We start from the raw sequence: 19300 nt of genomic DNA, 5'->3' as shown, positions 1-19300 counted from the left end.
CAATGAATCTAAAAATAAAAAATGAAAATTAAGCATTCGATTTGAGAATTGAGCACATTTCCTATGAATATCATGTAGCGGATCCAAAGGTGTATCATTGCCGGCGGGGGGGGGGGGGGGCGGACCCACACATCACTTCTTGAGATTGTTCCCACCTGCATGAAAACGCGAGCCCCACAACCCTACGCCCACCCCTCTTATCGCTTCCCGATGAGTTACGAAACCAGACCCATCGTATACAAAAGTCTACTTGGATTATTTGTCCCCTGATTTTTTTCTGCAGATGCCCATGCATTTCCCCAAACTAAATTTCTAAGCCATGAGATCTAAAATTTAAGGAGGTTTGGGAGCATCATTGGGTCTGGGAAGTGTTATTTCCGGCGATCTGGGAGGTATATTTGCCAAAATTTTCTTGTACGCTACGCGCGAACCCATGGTCGCGCTCCGCTTAGATAGTATCAGAGAACAGACACGCGTCCCCACCATTATCCAAGACTGATCTGCGCCCATGCACCAAAAAAATGAAATGTGTCTGATTTTTCGAAATTTCCCTGACCAACATTCCTAACACATTCTTCCCTCTTCTCGTGCAATTTTGACCGGTCTGTAGGGATTGAAGGAGGTTTTTCCCTAATTGCCTTATGCTCCTTCTTAGCAGACATAGTTTGTTACAATGTCAGAAAGCTGTAAACATTTTTTTGATAAAAAAAAAAAACAGACAAAAAGATATGTGTATCTTTTACTGAAATAAAAAATGATAAAAGTTTCAAATCAATTTGAAAAGTCAAAAGGCTACAATTACCACTTAGTTGTGTTCTTGGATATTTAAAATGCAGAGCTGCCTTTGTAGTATTTTTCAACCAGAATGTAACTTAACTGTATTGAGGTTTGATGGATGACTTCAACGTAACAAGGTATGAACCAACGTTATCATTGTAAGATATGAAAAGGTTTGGTTTATATGAGTTTTGCAGATAGGCACTCGACCCTTGATTAATTTTGACCTTCACAAAAATTAATACATTTATACTCGATATGACACCATCTCATGGAAGTAGCTAGAGACTTTTTAGGGACATGTTAACTACATCATATTATGAACATTTACATTTGCCAAGTACAATTTTAATTTTTGTTTGATAATTTTATTCTACCTTCAATGTTTTTTTACTAACACTTACAAAAAGTGCAGATTGCAACCATTCCGAGAAATGATGGCCTAGCCGTCGCTGGCCAAAGGATTTGTACCAACGAAGTCTTCGGCTCTGAGTACAGCGTTTCTGTATGTTGAATGAATCTAACCGTAATAGTAATTACCGACTTTGCGAACCTAATTATTTAGTCATTGCCGACTTTGCAATCCGCGGTCCCCTTCACAATTTTGCAAGGTCGGTAAGAGTGACTCGATAGTTTTTCCTTTCGGGAAACCAAAAAGGTCACTACTATCCCTGAGTGCAGAAAACCAACGTGAAAGGCCATCGATAACAAAGACAATTATGTTGCAGAACACATTCGCCATGAAGTAAGTTTCGCCATCCTTTTCAGTTGGGTACCTCCTGCGAAGTAGTTTTGGTTCGAACATTAAAGTTTTCAGATAGTGGCGCACTCTAAGAATAATTATTTACTCTGGTGGAGACTAGCATTATGCATAACAACGGTAACTAAGTTAATGTTCATCAGTTCGGAACTGCGTACTGTGGTCACCGACTTTATTTCTTTACCATCACGGACTGACAAGATTTGACAATATGGTAGTAATATTTTGTGCTAAAGGATCCCCTTGACTCTCTTTGCAATATCAATATTCACTACCAGAGGGAATGGGCCCCCTCAGAATTCGTTGGTCCATGAAAGGGAGGGGAGGGGGAGGAGATGAAGGTCCTCTCTTCATGTTGTTTCTTCTTCTCTAGTTCATAATAACAATCCAATCATAACATGGGCTTGTTTTTTTTAAGACACAATATCATTGTAAGAAGAAATCAGATTACAACACCATAAACAGTAATATCATCTAATGTTTAATTGAAATCAAGTAATGTAGTAAAGAATGAAAAAACCCTTAAGAAAGTTGTAGAAGGTCAAAATACAAGTTGCCATAACACTTAAGAATTATTTAACCCTGTAAAAGAAAACATTCCACTGCATGTTTCACTTACATCACTAGCAGGATAAGTTAGCACACAAACTGCTAGTTTTGTTCTAAATGAAGATTACAACATTTCTTTCTTTATGCAAGTGTGTGAAAACTGTAGAAATATTTTGACAAAATCTTTCCATTGATTGGCCAAGGAACAAAAATCAACAGGGAGTGGGGTGAAGGAGAGAGAGGGGGGTGTGGGCGGGGTGGGGCTGAGGGATAGTATGTACAGAATGTTATTCAAAATAACCTAAAAGACTGTTTAGAAAGAAGTTCCTAACATCTGTAACAAAACTTTCTAAAAGGTCATCAATATTATCCCAAAGTATGCTAGAAAATTTTAAAAAATGGCCACTCTTACTCAAATTACAACCATCATAGTACTGCAACCCTCAAAGCACTTTTCCATCACCGCGACTTAAATAACCTAATTAAATACTCTTCAATGCCCGATCCTGCAAGAAACGTCTTAAAAACTTGTGTTTTTTTTAAAGTAATTTCTAAAATGTGGGACTACTGACCTATTAACCTCTTGCAATATTTTTTTTTCTTTCTAAATCACCAAATATGAAAGCGGTAGCAGTGCCATCTATAGGATAGAAATATTTCACTATATTTTCATCAGTCAGTAAAGTAACCATGGATACCGGCTCTCATGATAGTAACAGAGCTAATATTAGCAGACAGTCACCCAGCTGAACTAGTTTTCAAGCGCTCCTTCAGACAGACCAGTATTCCTTCTCCATATTGCGACAATCAAACATCAAAGTTGTTAACATACCAGCAAGAACTATAAATACATACAGAGCATATATCAATAGGTGCTTGAACTATAAATGAATGGTTTGTCCAATTCTGTAATCTTTATGTCTCCTTTTTTTAAAGTCAGTTAAAATGCTTTCATCGAGAGCCATAAAACATTCCCCCACAGCTGCTTAATTACATCGTACGACTAATGACATTAGTCAAATGGGATACTGGTCTACAAAACATTTAACTACTTACATACTAACTTAGTACAGTATAAAAAATACTGGTCGATGTTTTCCCATTGTTTTGGCCGTTCATAGCTCAAATATATTCCAGCAAGGCAATAAAATTTCATCTTAACTGCAATTACTGAATAAAAAACAGCAACTGTCAATTAAAAAATCTGCCTTTAGTCAATTCTTTTATCACTTATTGGTTATCACTTCCTACAATAATGTCAAATCTAGATGAGAATGGCCTGTAGGTTGTAGTGATGATGATAAACAAAACTAGGGAAGCTTTTGATCATATTAAAACAAATATTATAAAACATATTCAACACTCACAAACCTGATGAAGGGATACATTGAGTATCATCATCATCATCATCATCATCATCATCATCATCATCATCATCATCATCATCATCATCATCATCATCATCATCATCATCATCATCATCATCATCATCATCATCATCATCATCATCATCATCATCATCATCATCATCATCATCAAAAAACAAAAATAGTGAATATTCATTTAATATTCACTATTTTTGTTTTTTTTTAAATGAAGATTATTGGTTATGTACTTTTGTAACAAGCTCCAAAAAATTTAGAAGTATTGTTTTTCTTTTTCCCTGTCTCTCTAATCACCTCTCTTGTCATTATAAGGAAACAACTTGGGTTGAATCTGAAGTCATTCTGACAAGAAACTCAGCTCGTTGCAAGTTCCAATTAACAAAAAAGAAAACTATCAAATATTTCAAACTAACTTCTAGTCAAATGAACCTGTTTCTTGCATGAGCTTGTATCATGTTATTGTTTCAATTAAAAATATACTGTATGTCAAACGGTCCGCAATCTGTTAGGCCCACGACCGAGGATCTTCCATTGAGACACCCACCAGATCCTCATCCCTCTGAATCAGTATGCATGAAAAATAGCTTGGACTTGATGTTAATGAAATATACTAGTGCATCTTTGCAGGCAAACTTTGAAAAAGTAGATCGATTTTCTGTCAGAAATTTAACGTCAGGAAAGATCTTGCCAGTTGCGCCCCATAGTTCTTGGGACGGTCGCTGTGTTGACGAACTGTCAGAATACGCTAGAAGCTGCTAATTGATCATTGATTAGAGATGTAATGACTTCATAAAGTTGGAAGTTGTGATTTCCTGATAAGATCAAATGTAAACCTGTTTTCCATTCCCATGTGTCTTTTTAGAGTTATTAAAAGTCAGATTAAGTGGATGGTGATTATAAAATTATTCTTCAAATCTAGCTATTTTTCTATTAATTTGCACTTTGACCGTCTGTTTAATCACATCAATGTAGCAGAAAGACTAATGTGAAATATGCCTGAAACTAACACATATTTTGTGACAACAACTTCATTTATTTCTCGTGACAAGGCTCTTGCCAACGTATACAAGACAAATTGAATAAATCGCCAATTTTGATAACAACTTCAGTATCGATAACCTTTGTACAAGTTTTAAAAGCTCAAAGAACAATTTGTAAGAAATCACAAATATAATTGCTGTTTTTATTTTGGGGTTTTTTGTGTGTTAAAAATTATTCTCCTAGACAAGACTGATCACATAAATGATAAATCTGAAGACATTTTGAGTAAAAATTTATTACCGTCATTTGTAATAAATTAATGACCTCGCTGGTTGATACACAATTATTTAAATATTTACAAGGTAAAAATAAAAAGCAAAGACATCTTCCTCCTAGTTGCATCTATTCAAAGGCTTGAAGTTTCATTCATCAATCGAAAAATCATCATCGTCCTGGGAACTTTGGCTTGGAATGCTTGCTTGATTGATTGAACAAGGAAATATATGTCATCAAGTTGAGGCTCATTTCATCTGTGAGATTCAAGAAAGAAATAAAATAATCGTACAGTTGAAGAGAACAACGTGATATCCAAGTTACATAAGTTGCACTGACTTGTGTAATGTTTGTAAAATTGTAAATCTTTATGCAAGGCTTGAGCTAAAGTGCTCATATTTGGTTCCAATGGAAACAGATTTTCGGGGAAAACTTTTGCATTGCAAAAACTACAGAGAATTAAACTGTAGAAAATTAGAGCGTTGTGCAAAATACAGCGGGTGGATTTTTCTCGGAAGGGGGAGGCAAGTACCAATAGATACAAGAATTACTATGTGAAAAGCTGTGCACAAGAAAAAATCAGTAAAAGTAAAGAACAACAACGCATACTAGATGTTTTTGATGTTGTTCCTATCTTGACCAACATCCTGTTTGCAGCTTTTAATTAAAAAAAAATCACAGGAGGCATCCCTAGTCCCCCCCCCCTAGAATCGGCCCATTACAAATACATTGAACTTAAGTAATGCTGTGGTAGAGAAGATAACAGTCCAAACACAACTAGCAGCTGAGTTTAATGGGATTCATGTTGGAGGAGGAAACGGGAGAGCATAGTGACCTTTTTTCTTCTCTTTCGTGGCTTCTTCCTTTCGCTGCCTGAACTATCTGAGGAACTGTCATCGTCCGATGAGTCATCACTGCTACTCGAGCTGCTGCTGCTATCTCCGCTGTCGGAGCTGCTACCCGATGAGCCACTGCTAGAATCAGGAGATGAGTCTGCTGTTGAGGAAGAGGAGGATTTCCCATCGGAATCTTTGTCATTCTCGTCATCTCCATCATCCGAATCTTCTCTCCTATCTGAGTCCTTGATCCTGACGAAAGAAAAATGAAAAATATAAAAAAACACAGATTTATTGACAGATTTATAGCAACTGTACAGCTCCACAAACTGAACGCAAGTTTTATTAGAATGAAAATAAGTTTTTAATTTTTTTAATGACCATTGATGTACCACAAAGCAACATGTTTCTTGTACTCACCGAGGTGGATCGATATGAGGTTCAATCACTATGTACTATTTGAGTAATAATGTTTACAAGCCATGGCATGATGGCAACACACACACAAACACAAACACACATGTATACATGTGCCATTACTTACTGCAGAATAAGATTCTTTATGACTTTAGTCAACTTCATTCAATACATTATGTACTTTTGATCTCATATCTCTTTATAGGATGATATAGACAAATATTATATTCTTTTTACCCATATATGTGTGTAATCACCATCAACAGGAGTCATTCCTATAAATTATGTGTATGAACCACCCAAAATTACTCTAAAGGAGAAAGTCATGTAGCCTAAATCATCCAGATGGATGGACGTGCTCAATGGACAAGCATATATAATTGGCTTAACATTTGAAGTTGATTTTATCCTCATTCTTACTCTTTTTTCTTTTTTTCCTTCTCCTTCAATTTCTTATCTAACACCTCCACCCTGGAAGGACGATGTAAATACTTCCGTTTGCCAGTGCATTCGTATGTCCAGTGACCCTTCTCCAGACATTTCTGACACTTGATGTTCATCTTATTTTCACTGCAAAGAGAAAAACAATGCAGAGTAACAGGGTACAAACTGAAGACATGCTTGAACGTCAGTGTCTATTCAGGTTTTGTCAGTATCCTTGCAAAATTTTCAATTATCCAATATCATATATATCTACAGTACTGAGTTTTATTAAAATAATTTGGCTAATATTGATTGAGATTGAATATTAATACTTTTTTTACCATATTTATTAAGCATTATTTGAAAAAAGTGTGGAAATCACCTCCAATAAGAACAAAATATTATAACATATCAATAATTAACTAGTACAGCTGCTAATAGGATTATTAAACAAAAAGAGAAGAGTAATATAAATCAAAGCAAACTGTAATTTAACAGATAAAGTGATGTTCAAACTTCAACTTTGAGTTTAAAAGAAAAAGGATGCAGCTCTAGAAAGTCAACATTTTAAACAAGTTGCTGATTTTCAAAAAAGTGGGCAGCTTGAAAACATGGTAGAATATCTTTAGAATATCTGGTTAATTTCACGTCAAACTATATGCAGACTTACCACTGTGGTCAATCACTATATTTTAATGCCATGTTTGGTTCTTTCTGCTTCACTTTAGCATAATTCACATAAATGAGAAACAAAAGCAAGACTGGGAAATGCTTACTAACTTACTTTTGCTTTGCATGGATCAGAGCAATTCTCGTTGCCATGGTTTCAGGAGGCTGATGAAATAGCAGAAAATACAAATATCAGAAAGTACCAGAATACTTAGGAAATACTGATCTTGAATGAAAATTACAAAATGAATGACATTAAAGTGCATATATTGATGATAAACTGCTGCATTCAGTAAATAATGTTGTGTGGAACATGATCTTCTTTGATGACTGTATCCATAGTTACACATTCATTTTGACATTAAATTGCAAAATATCAACTTTGTCATTCCTCATACATCCAACTTCCAAGCATCCCTTCAGGGCTAGCATCAGGAGCACTGTACAATTTCTCATGCAAAAAGCTGAGGAGAGAAAGCATTGATTTGATCGTTCTTGTATTTTCTAACTCTAACAGTCACTCTAACTTTCCAAGATCAATGTATGTTGTCCAGTTACAGAGTTGTTGACAATTTACAATTCATAATCATGGACGCTAAATACAGCTTGCGGCTTTGATAAGCCAATGATGGCTCCTTCCGGAGTTCCCGCTTGCGGGAGGATCTAAAAATATATACATACAATGTCCACAGCTTTTAATATTTTAAATTTTATTAACCAGCCAAAGTTAGTAATGTTGTTACTTTTTACTGTTTTTACTGTCAAGCCTAGTCTAGTGCTACATTATAATCTTAGACTCTATCAGTGCTGTTGAGCTTTAAATATAGAATAATTTATAACTACAGTTATGTCCATAAAGTTGGATGTAGGCTAGACCCAGGCTATATAACAGGTCGTCCCAGCGTTGGCTACCTAGTTTTATATATAATTACTGTGTGACAAACGTTTGGGACTGCGTATATTGCCTATGATGATGCCTAACGATGGAGCCAAGGCTAAACTTAGCAGGCCTAGCCTAGACTTCTGTTTAACTTAAGAGTGTTATTTTAAGTTACTTCGTCAACTCTGAAAGTCACGGAGTTGAAGCTGATTACAAATGACTAAGTGATTCCACGTAGTTTTAACTGCGTTGAGGTATGCGATACTGCATCCTAGTTCCTGATGCAAATGACAGTCCAGGTACTGGCTGTGGTTCTATACAATATTGGTAACGGCAGCCTACGTATGTAAAGTACACAACGTAAGTTTAAAATGTTACTTACGATGGTAGTATGACAACGTAGTGTATAGTGCAAGAACTAGTTCTGCTACGGACAAAACAATCTAAACCGTGTGATGTTGCAAATAAGGTTAGAGCGCCTCACACACATCGCCAACAGTCACAGCGCCACATAAAGTCAACACGCTTTTATTCCTGTGTCACAACTTCAAAAGTCTGGTACATCAAAAGTAGAAATACAAAGCTGGCGGAACAAATTACATTGATTCAGCTCCCAACTTCACATCTTCATCCGTTTCTGAGAGATATATTATTGTAGTTGATTCCCTTAAGTCCCACTTGAGGCACATCGAACGTCGTACATAAACGTTGAACTCAGGGGGGGGGGGGGGTGAGGGGCAGGGGTCACCACAGGGGGACGCGATATAGGCGACGATGCAAAATCAAAGGGAGGCAAAATAAAATATAAGTGTACTTGAACCTGGGAGTGGGGCCGATGGTGGGGGAGAAGGTAATGAACGGTAACCTCAAAAATATGTGCGCTACGAGTGCGGTTGCAATGTCCCTCTATGTGGCCATATATTTGTATTCACATATATTTTTTCTTCAATATGTGATATAACAGGATGGTTTTCTGACGCGCGCAGGTGCGCACATTAGTTTTACTCCAAAAATTGGTAAAGCTTTTGTACCAAAAAAGGGAAACTTTAAGTACAGGAATGTAATTTAAAATATGAATTTAAATGACAGCACCATTTTGCATCTAAGCTCTTTTCGACAAACAAAGGGGAGGGGACACCACTCCTCTTATACACCTTCCCCAGGACGGCGATCCACCGCTTTGTGCCTGGAAATTGACTTTGTACCCCCCCAACACCAAAAACCTGGCTACGCCCCTGGTTGAACTTCATTGATCTCATGACCTTTGATAGTGTTCATTGATCCAAGCTTCAAGAGCCCGATAGTCTTCAAGAGTCGTCAATTTTGGCCGAGTTTGACACAAGACCTCCGTTGATCAGGTAACATTTGGTATAATTTAACATTAGACTTTTTCATGAGGAAACTTGAAGATTATATGATATAGTACTAAGGAATGAGAATTTCGGCAGTTTTGCATGCCATCATTCAGGTTATGGCCAAATGCTGTTTTTGGTTATTTCATATTTGACTTCTAGAAGTCAACGATCAACGGTCAACGATCAGCTGATCGTTGACCCAATGAAGTCATCGTTGTTAGCAGGCACAACATCCCATGCCCAGTCATATACCCACCACGTTTGACTTTTCCACCTGGTTTACGATTTAGTTTGCAAGGACTTTTTCTTTAACATTTGACCTGTCCACTGTACCTACTATTCGTTCATATGAAGCACGATATCCGCGTCGGTACACGCAAAGCCTATAATATGTAGCTGCATGTTTGTGGTACGTATAGGCCTGGCCCATGCTACACGAAAATATATATACCAACGTACACAGCACGTTTCTCCACGCATAGTTTGAGAAAGTCTCCACAACAGAATACGATTTTCCGCTGCGGCAACCTAAGTATGGTACAATCGGCACACAATATTTCTAGGATATTAACACATCACTTACCGCGGTTTTAGATCATAATGATTTAGATCAGTGGTTCTCAAACTTTTTTAGACAACCTTCGAACATCTTGAACTGTCCCAATGCCCCCCCCCCCTCAGACCCCCTCCCTTCATAGTCGGCCGCTCAAGCGAGCAACCAGATTGTCCGAAGATATGCATATAGGAATTAAAAAATAGCCTACATTCCTCACAAAGATGTGAATTTTCTCTCAACAATATTTACTTTTTCTCAGTTAACTTTTTCTGTTTGCAAGAACAACAAAAACATGCAGAAGGCAGGCATACTGTGAAACTGGTATAAGGAGCCCAAATTTACTCCAGTCAGTGTGAAGGGTGAGCTTAGTGTAACGCTGCAAGATTACGAATGTCTGGTTCCATCTTAGTGAGGAAGAGACGCAGATCGCCTCTCCCAGTTATGTCAAGGCGATTTCAATACTTGGTCATGTAGCAGCAACATGAGAGCGCTGAATCGTCTTTCAAAGACACCCCTGGATGCAATTATTGTGCCCTAAATCGCTGCAGTGATGTGTGGTAATCGCCAGGGACCCCCAAATCAGTGCCAACGCCACTACTCCCCGTGTACCCTGTAGCGCCCCATTAGACTGCCCAATGCCCCCAGTAGGGTGGCAGGGACCACTTTGAGAACCAAGAAATATATACTTTTTGGCAGATTGAAAAATTCTTTTGGCCTATAATACATCCTCTTCTTTGGCAACTCCACGGCGCACATCATTATGTTTGTACTGTGTAATGTAAAGCACTGGTTCTTATTCTTACAGATCAGTAAGCGAGACTAAACTGCACAGTGTTCCTTTCAAAGTTTCAACTTTCAATACGAGCCCGACAACTTCCCTGGGATCTATGAGGACATAATTACAGGAATTATCGTATCATGAATTTTTATTTATAATTTTTTTCTCTGCACACTAAATTCATCAAACAAAAATGAATGCTAAAAAGAACAAAAAAGGACTGACTCTTCCTGGAGATACGACAAATGGTGGAGAAAGTACAAATTTAAATGCGTCAGAGTGAGTTGTTTTTATTCTCATAGGCTAGGCTATATAGCCTGTATAAGGCTAAGTGAGACTAGGCTACAATCTCAAACAAACAGGAAGATAGGCTTATACTATAGGCTAGTAGTAGTAAATGTGTAGACATAAATAGCTTAGCCTAAAGTACGTTGGCCTAGATAGTAAGAAATACAATGTCTAATACTAACCTAGTTACCAGCTAGTACTAGCCTAGTGTTAGCCCAAAACAATCCGGTTTATAATTCAAATGTTAGCATAACCCTGGCGGATCTAGTGCCATCCATACCTTTCCGCCATAGGTTTCGAGCCTTTCTGCCATGGCAGAAAGGCTTCAAACCTATGGCGGTTTCGACCAAATTTCGAGGGCATTCACGCAAAGTTGTTTCATTAATGTCATCAATTATTTTTATTATGTCGCAAAGGGAAAAACATGGGATCTATTTTTGCCCTTACTCCGGCAAAAAAGGTTTCAGAGGAATTTTTAAGTCATTAATAAGGGTGTACAGGCCTTCGGGCTACAGGAATTTGGTTTCCTTTTGTACATCCTGATCAGCTTTGTGTTTTCGTACTTTGTTGTTTGTATACTGCTTTTTTTGATAGGATCAAATATATAATGAAATGAAATTAACACACTGCAGATATTTTATTTATGTGATCAAAACATGTTATAAATGTCGCAAATGGAAGTCAACGGGTACATATTTTACCCTTAACATAGATAAACAAGGCTTTGGAGGAATTTCAAAGTTATTCCCACAGGTATTTTATTAACATGAACACAAAATGTTACAAATGTTGCTAGTGGAAAAAGATTGGTAAAATTTTACATTTGTATTTCTAACCTACATACTTATGTTACTCCTACCTTCAATAATGTGCTTTTTTCCGCCATAGAAAAGTGCTTTACTGCCATGGTGGAAAGGTACTTTTTCTATGGCAGAAAGAGCACATTTTCTATTGGGGAAAGTACCGATGGCAGCATGACAAGGCCCCCAACCCTGGCCAATACCAATTTTCAGACCTTAGGATCTAGCCTAGGCCTAGTACTAATTTAGGATAGGCCTACTGTACTACTAGGCTAAGGCTATGTTTGAATGAACTAAGTAGTTATGGCTAACCAGTTGAGTGTCTGTAAATCGTAGCACAACTTAACATGTCAGAGGTAGAGTTGGAGTTTTGCCAGAAATATAACACTTAGCCTATAGCCTAGATGTGACATAAAAAATAACAGCTTTGTTATGAAACATAGGATCCCGAGTCTGACAAGGACATTGAGTCTTTGAATTACTTGCTTCAGACAGGTGCAAAGTTTTAGAAGAACATCCCAACTCAAACCCTTTTCATATATGTCAGAACACATTCAACTGGCAAAGTTTTTTGCTCCTCGAAAAGCACTCTCAATTTTAGAGGTCATTGTATGACAACAAATAAAAAAAATAATAGCCTACACAGTTGCAAACTTGCAATACTCCAGTACAGAGCTGTAAACATTCTTTTAACTTTATGCAAAAGAACAATTAGGCCTACTTAGAAATTTTTGCTGGAACAGGAATCTAACCAGTGATCTTGTGCAGAGTTAGAAGCCTTGTGCTCTACCAACTAAGCTACTGTATGCAACCCTTTGTAGGTGGCCATCCCTTTATAGCCATTTATTTGCTAGGGGCACCAGTCATACACCACAGCACCTTACAAACTCCATAAAGCCTCTGTTTCATTGGATACAACACAGACAGCGTATTGGTATATAAAATTTTAACTAGTGTACTGTTAAGAAGGATTTTTAGTATTAAAAAAAAAATGCAGTCATGTTGATTGGATTGATAATATATATTAATAATCTTACCATCTGCCTGCAATCGTTCTTGCTTTGCCATGTCATTGAACCCAAAGTATGTTTTTTTACTGACATTAAACTATTAGTAAAGTTACTTTTCACTGTTTCAATGTAGCAATATCTATAGCATAGGCTGTCATGTGTGCACATAAATAATATAATTGTTAGGCATCTTGACAGCTAATAAATAATAGAAGAAAGATGTGTATGGAAGGAAGTTGCCATTGCATTGTGAAAGAGGCTATCAGGTTACAATTTAGGGTTCAAAGTTTGTGTTGCAGTTTTAAAGTCTCTGAATTTCGTCTTTGAAAAAATACTATAGTTTTTTTGTGTCCAAAAACTGCCATGTAACATGATTTGCGATGCAATACAGGATAATATTCAGTATTCCCTGACTATCATTTTATATACTTATATATAACAAGTGTTATGCATATTGACAGTTTACAAAGCACTCAGCACTCCTTAGTATGTGGTAGTGCATACACAATGTCTTTGCTATTTTATTTTTTTCCAACACCTTCTCTTTCCTAGTAAAAGCTCGACAGCTACAAATGTTGAGGCATTAACCAAGAAATTGGATGAACTTGATCTGGACAACACACAAAGAAAAAGATTGGAAACTTTTTTGAGGATTAAAGCAAGTCTCCTCACTAACGGTGAACTTTGTGCCGATGACTTTGAAAAGTTAGAGGATTTGGGTGCTGGTAATGGAGGAGTTGTCACCAAAGTTAGGCATTTATCAAATGATATGGTTATGGCAAGAAAGGTAAGCTTATTCCTGGTAAATGCTCTGTTCTGTTAGTAAGGTTTATTTCCCCATTTGGTTAGCTTTATAATTCCAAAAAGGATGACATAGGGAACTAGCGTGCTGTTGTGACATTGGGTAGTGCAAAAGTAGTGTAATGTAACTACTGTTCACAAGTAGAAAAATGAAGAATTCAATTTAATACAATAATGATGATGGTAGCCAAACGACCTTCAGAGCTGGTTTTGGTTGACCAAAGAGGAATTGAGACGTCTTGGATGATTGCATGATCGTTAAAATGTTGTCTCATCAAAAATCATCACTGGTCAGCAACTACATGTAGATCACAAAACCACAGATGGGGGTTGGGGATGGAAGAGTAATGTTTGGTGATGATGAAGATGAATTCTTGTGTTGTGGTAAATCCTCTTTAAGAATTCCAATGTTAAACTCAAACAAAAATACTAATCTGTAACCCAGCACTCCTTCGTGGTACTATTGTGCAGCTAAAATCCAGGCATGAGACTCTTCCGCGGAAACGCGGATTTCCGATTTTTTTTTTTCATTTTCGCGTTTTTTCTCGTAATTCGCGTCTTTTATTATTTTTTTTATTTAATTTTTTTTATTTAATTTTTTTTATTTAATTTAATTTATTTTATTTTTTTGCCGAACATGCTGGACTGTGAAGGGAAGGAACACCGAATTTGACCAGTGGTGGAATCAAGTAGCACAAAGCAAGCAAAAAAGCCCTTTTTTGGTTCAAAAAAGCTAATGGATAAATTATACAAGCAGAAATTCCACACTTTTTTGGCGAGTTACGTGATGTGATAGATTCCATCTAGAGTCCACCATTTTGCATTTAAGCCCTCCTTACCTGACAAAAAAATTCTAAATGGGAGGGGGACACCCCCTCCCCTTAAACCCTTCCCCAGGACGGCGATCGATAAATTTCAGATTTCATCCCTGAAAATCACACAATGTTTAATGTGGATGTACTATGATCATGATTGTGTGAAAACTGTGAAATTTACTATATATACGCCATTTTACTAACCACATAAGAAGGTCTAGGCTGAATTTATAATGAGGCTTGAACTCGTGTTCCGAATGCCTCGTTTAATTTATTTGGCAACATAGCAAGTGTATCCAGTAATGTAACTACAACAGCACTTTACATCATTTCTCGACAAAACTGCCTGTTTTATTTGAAGTAAAAGAAAAAGAAAAGTTATCCAACATTCAACAGATCTAGATGTTTGAAAGAGAACAGCTCTAGAATTTGAAAATAGCGAAATGTTTACAGATCAAGCCAAATATTTTTTGGATCTCCACGTTATAGAGTTAATTACTGACTCGTCCATGTCTGAATTACGTTAAGTCCAATCTTCAATCAACGAACCTACAAGATTTTCGAAGCCCTGCAAAGTATTCTGATGACTTTTATCTTCCGTTTCTCCGACAGTTAATCCGACTAGAGATAAAACCAGCGATAAGGAACCAAATTATTCGAGAATTGAAGGTCTTACACGAATGTAACTCGCCATACATCGTCGGCTTTTATGGAGCATTCTACAAAGATGGCGAAATCAGCATCTGTATGGAGCATATGGTAAGCATGAAGAGAAAAAAAAGGTGACTCAAATATCGGAGCGGATACTTTCTTGTACTCTCCACATTTGTGATGTCCCGTTAGACATTTTTCTATTCCGATTTGACCGCCAGTGCATATAATTAAGGTTATTAACCACTTCCTTTAATTGGATGGATGTGGAGGGAAGGTAAAATATAATGAAGAAATGTGAGAAGACTGATCAATGTAAACAATTCTGTTAGCTGTCGGTACGTCGGCCTGGACTTTCATTTTCTGGTTGCTCGAAAAGTGTGGATTGGAAACATTGTCACGTTAGAATGGTAGAATATAATTAATTTGTAATTATGGCAGAATAAGTCAATTTGTCAACTGTTTATTTTAGAAAGTTTGACAAGTAACTTTTACTTTTAGTCAACCCTGGTTGTTGATGATGGAGATTAATGTCCAGATATGTAGGACGATTTAGATAAACCCTAATCCCTCTATTCGCTATACAAAGGTACAGGGTAGCATACTCTTGAGATACACAAAAGAAACACCACCAGGTCAGGGCATAGTCAAGATGACAGTGTATTGTATTGCAGGTGATGCCAATTGTTGCACTGTTAATTTTGCGAGATATCACATCCAGCCAGTGAAGTGAGTGTTGGAGAGGATTATTACTACCATCGGATCGATGGGTGACAAACATGAAGAAGTGTTATAGCACTATATGATTACCTCACTTCCCATCTCATAAATGAAGCCTTCAGGTCCAAAAAATGTTGCAGTAAATTGTTAAGATTGCGTCGATCAAACTAGTGTTTACACGGGTCCAAAAATCGGGAACCGGGTACCCGAGGGCCGTTACCCGTCGGGTATCCGGGTACCCGGAAAAAAATTGTTTACCCTCGTGTATCACGATTTTCAAGAAATTACATATTGGATGCTGTAATAAATGCATTATATTCTCTACTGACAATGTTTTCATGTTCAAATACGTAGGTGTAAGATAAGGTATAAAACCTTCCTCAATAATTTTTATTTGCTTTTGTTTCTTTCATTAACTTGTTAATAAATTAATTATTTAATTGTAATTAGCATTACTACTAACATCGCACTGCCGCCGCTGCTTATGCTTGCTCGTGCACGTCTATTGTATCAAACCATATAAATATCCAATTTAGCTCTTAAACAGTTGTTACTACTACTACTATCTATTATGCAGGCCCAGGGTTCGCATTAGCCGCGCGATTCGCGCAATTTGATCGCATTTGGAATAAACGATTAGTAAAAAGCCACTAGCGATTAATATTTTTTAGTTATCCCGTCTATAATCCATAAACATCTCGTAAAATTCCTTGTCAGCCTTTCCTTCTATGAAATAAACGAATGAATAAATAATAATTTCTTCCACATGGTAGCCTTACACCACACTAAGTCAATGAGAAATCTAGCTAAGCCTAACCATCTGTTTATTTGCTGAAGTTGTGACGCAGTTATAAGACATCCATGGAATACTTTCGTTATTGCTGTTACGTTCGACCACATGGTTGCGTAACACCACACTAAGTCAATGGGGGTAATCTAGCCTAGCCATCTGTTTATTAGCTGAAATTGTGACGCAGTTATAAGATATCCATGGAAAGCTTTCGTTATTGCTGTTATCTTCGACCACATGGTAGCCTAACAACACACTAAGTCAATGGGAAATCTGCCTAACCATCGGTTTGCAATTTTGTTTTTTAAACAATCACACTTTGCGTAGGATTCGGGTAATAAATTAGGAACCGGTAGAATCGCGTCGGGCGGGTACCTTCGTTATTGCTGTTATCTTCGACCACATTGTAGCCTTACACCACACTAAGTCAATGGGAAATTTGCCTTACCGTCGGTTTGCCAATTTTTTTTTTTTTTAAATCACACTTTGCGTAGGATTCGGGTTATAAATTAGGAACCGGGTAGAATCGCGTCGGGCGGGTACCTTCGTTATTGCTGTTATCTTCGACCACATTGTAGCCTAACACCACACTAAGTCAATGGGAAATCTGCCTAACCATCGGTTTGCCAATTTTTTTTTTTTTTAAATCACACTTTGCGTAGGATTCGGGTTATAAATTAGGAACCGGGTAGAATCGCGTCGGGCGGGTACCTTCGTTATTGCTGTTATCTTCGACCACATTGTAGCCTAACACCACACTAAGTCAATGGGAAATCTGCCTAACCATCGGTTTGGCAATTTTTTTTTTTTTTTAAATCACACTTTGCGTAGGATTCGGGTAATAAATTAGGAACCGGGTAGAATCGCGTCGGGCGGGTACCCGGGTACCCGGATAACCCGTGCAAACACTAGATCAAACGTCATTGTTTTTTGGTTTGATAAAATGTCACTGTGGTGATTGGAAAACCTTGTTTAGGGTTTTGGGTGAAGGTTCATATTGAGATTATCACTGATCAGGTTAGGTTTGAAGATGTATTAAAGTATCTTTACAAGATACCTATTGGGTGTGAACATTAAAAGAAGTGCTGTTATAACATTTCTATGCCATCTTTGAAGTACAGCAACAGTTTACATACACTGCATAGATAGGACAGGTGTCAGTTTTCAAGTGTACATTACATGAATTGTTTACAGTATGAAGGAAAACATCTTTTTGTATGATTTTAGTAGGATTTAAACTATCTGTATGGCATTGAAGTATGTGTCAGTATGATTTATGTCTGAAAATATTGTTTTGATATTTAAAAGAGTTATTAGACATAAAAATGTACCAGGAATCTAGGCCATTACAAACTGTAGGCTAGACCTAGCCTAAGCTTCACCTTCTGTTTATACTGTGCTGAAAGAAATACAATATCTGCGGGAGTCATAGTCCATATATACAGTAGATTACTGTGTACAGTATGACTGTGTGTATGAACAACAACCCCTCAAAAAATTGCTGACTGAAATAATAATATGAATTTTAAATGTCTCAAAATTTGATATCTGAAATACAGGTATGAATATTGAAAATTTCAAGGTGTCATGTAAGGTACAGTATTTGGAACAGCAAAGAAGTATTTATCGCTTGGGTGGAGGTCCATTGGATCATACTGAAGTGATGAAGTGTTGCTACGATTCCTCTACTATGACTGTCCCCAAAGTTTGGTGCAAGATCCAAAAAAGTGGGTTGTAGAAAGTTACTGGTGGGTTGCTGGATTTTTTCCAAACCACAGAAAATTCATTCCCAGATTTTGGAGATTGCTGATGGAAATCGATGAAGCTATTTTCTTGTCACATCAGATCCATCAATGAAGCTAGCTTTCATGCATTCTTAGCATCAGTTCTGAGGGTCGGGTCTGTGGCGCAGTCCTCATGGAAGATCCTGGGTCGCGTTTTTAATTAAAAGTTTGCAGACTGCTGCACTAAAACACCAAATTTTTAATTTATTATGCTCAAGTGGAAGGTAGCTAGCTTTAAAAAACCAATCAAGGACCACTGAAACTCAAACTTTTCTATCATGAACTTTTCCATGATAGAAAAGTTCAGTTACATATTTTATAACTGTTGAGAAGTATGTGTGATCACATATGAATGTAGTATGCAGTGTGTGGTAACATTTTTATTTGCATGAATGGTAACTATATGGATAATAAACAATAGTGGAAAATTTTCAGTTTTAGGATTTTCAAAGCCATCCCCAGCATAGTTATGAATGCAGGATTCTGCGTCTGGGACGCGATCTATTAGCCAGGGACGCAAAACTTTGCTTGCAGGGCGGGTGGTTGCAAATTGTTTTAGGTGGAAACAAACCCCAAATGCACACACTCACAGCTTGGCCTATGCTTACATAACAAACAGTTTTTTGAATGAATATTTTTCTTTTCATGAAACCACAACTAGCTTCTTACAAGATGATTGAAATTGTTTGAAAACAAATTATTCATAACAATCAAGTCAAAGTACAGAGTTAAAAACAGTTCCCCATTCTTGAACACAAAAAGATCGCAAAGTATGCTGTTTAAATGAAACTACGTGTAACATTACTGTCCCCTCTGTAGAGATAAAGAAGTTTGTGCTATAGGCTACCATATACATTGTGCACTCAAATATCATAACTTAAGCCTTGTTAACACATATTTCAACAGGAAGCCCTCATAGTAGGAAGTTGTAGTTGAATTGTTTCATGAATAGTTGAATCATTGTTTTGATCACCAAATGTTATTAGAGACAATTTATGAATT

General features: G+C 37.1%; 2 protein-coding genes across 3 annotated transcripts in view; one reads left to right on the top strand and one right to left on the bottom strand.

The window, feature by feature from the left end:
- Positions 1-1997: 1997 nt before the first annotated feature.
- Positions 1998-8478, bottom strand: LOC139978556 (uncharacterized). 2 transcript variants are annotated; one of them, XM_071988866.1, is made up of 5 exons: positions 8333-8478; positions 7186-7235; positions 6399-6548; positions 5561-5813; positions 1998-4982 (listed from the first exon to the last, which is right to left on the bottom strand). In XM_071988866.1, exons 2-5 carry the CDS (start codon positions 7221-7223, stop codon positions 4974-4976), a joined length of 450 nt encoding a protein of 149 aa, XP_071844967.1. In that variant the 5' UTR covers positions 7224-7235; positions 8333-8478; the 3' UTR covers positions 1998-4973. The 2 variants fall into 2 exon arrangements, with proteins under 2 accessions (XP_071844967.1, XP_071844966.1); XM_071988865.1 differs by lacking the exon at positions 8333-8478 and adding an exon at positions 8126-8314.
- A 2175-nt stretch (positions 8479-10653) lies between these two features.
- LOC139978253 (dual specificity mitogen-activated protein kinase kinase 1-like) overlaps positions 10654-19300 on the top strand; it is a 48682-nt gene continuing 40035 nt past the window's right edge. The window contains exons 1-3 of the mRNA XM_071988260.1: positions 10654-10918; positions 13290-13524; positions 14966-15112. Of these exons, the coding sequence (XP_071844361.1) occupies positions 10833-10918; positions 13290-13524; positions 14966-15112 (468 nt within the window). The 5' untranslated portion in view covers positions 10654-10832. The remainder of the gene's footprint in view (positions 10919-13289; positions 13525-14965; positions 15113-19300) is intronic.

The sequence above is a fragment of the Apostichopus japonicus genome, chromosome 13 (genome assembly GCF_037975245.1).
Source record: "Apostichopus japonicus isolate 1M-3 chromosome 13, ASM3797524v1, whole genome shotgun sequence".
NCBI lineage: Eukaryota > Metazoa > Echinodermata > Holothuroidea > Aspidochirotida > Stichopodidae > Apostichopus > Apostichopus japonicus.
This window is presented reverse-complemented; position numbering and strand designations above follow the sequence as displayed.

Excerpts from the sequence above, each read along its gene's own strand:
- LOC139978556 (XM_071988866.1), bottom strand. The coding sequence starts at position 7,223 with ATGGCAACGAGAATTGCTCTGATCCATGCAAAGCAAAA. Across the intron at positions 6,549-7,185 it reads CTGATCCATGCAAAGCAAAA|TGAAAATAAGATGAACATCA; the intron begins GTAAGTTAGTAA and ends TTCTCTTTGCAG. Across the intron at positions 5,814-6,398 it reads AAGGAAAAAAAGAAAAAAGA|GATCAAGGACTCAGATAGGA; the intron begins GTAAGAATGAGG and ends TTCTTTCGTCAG.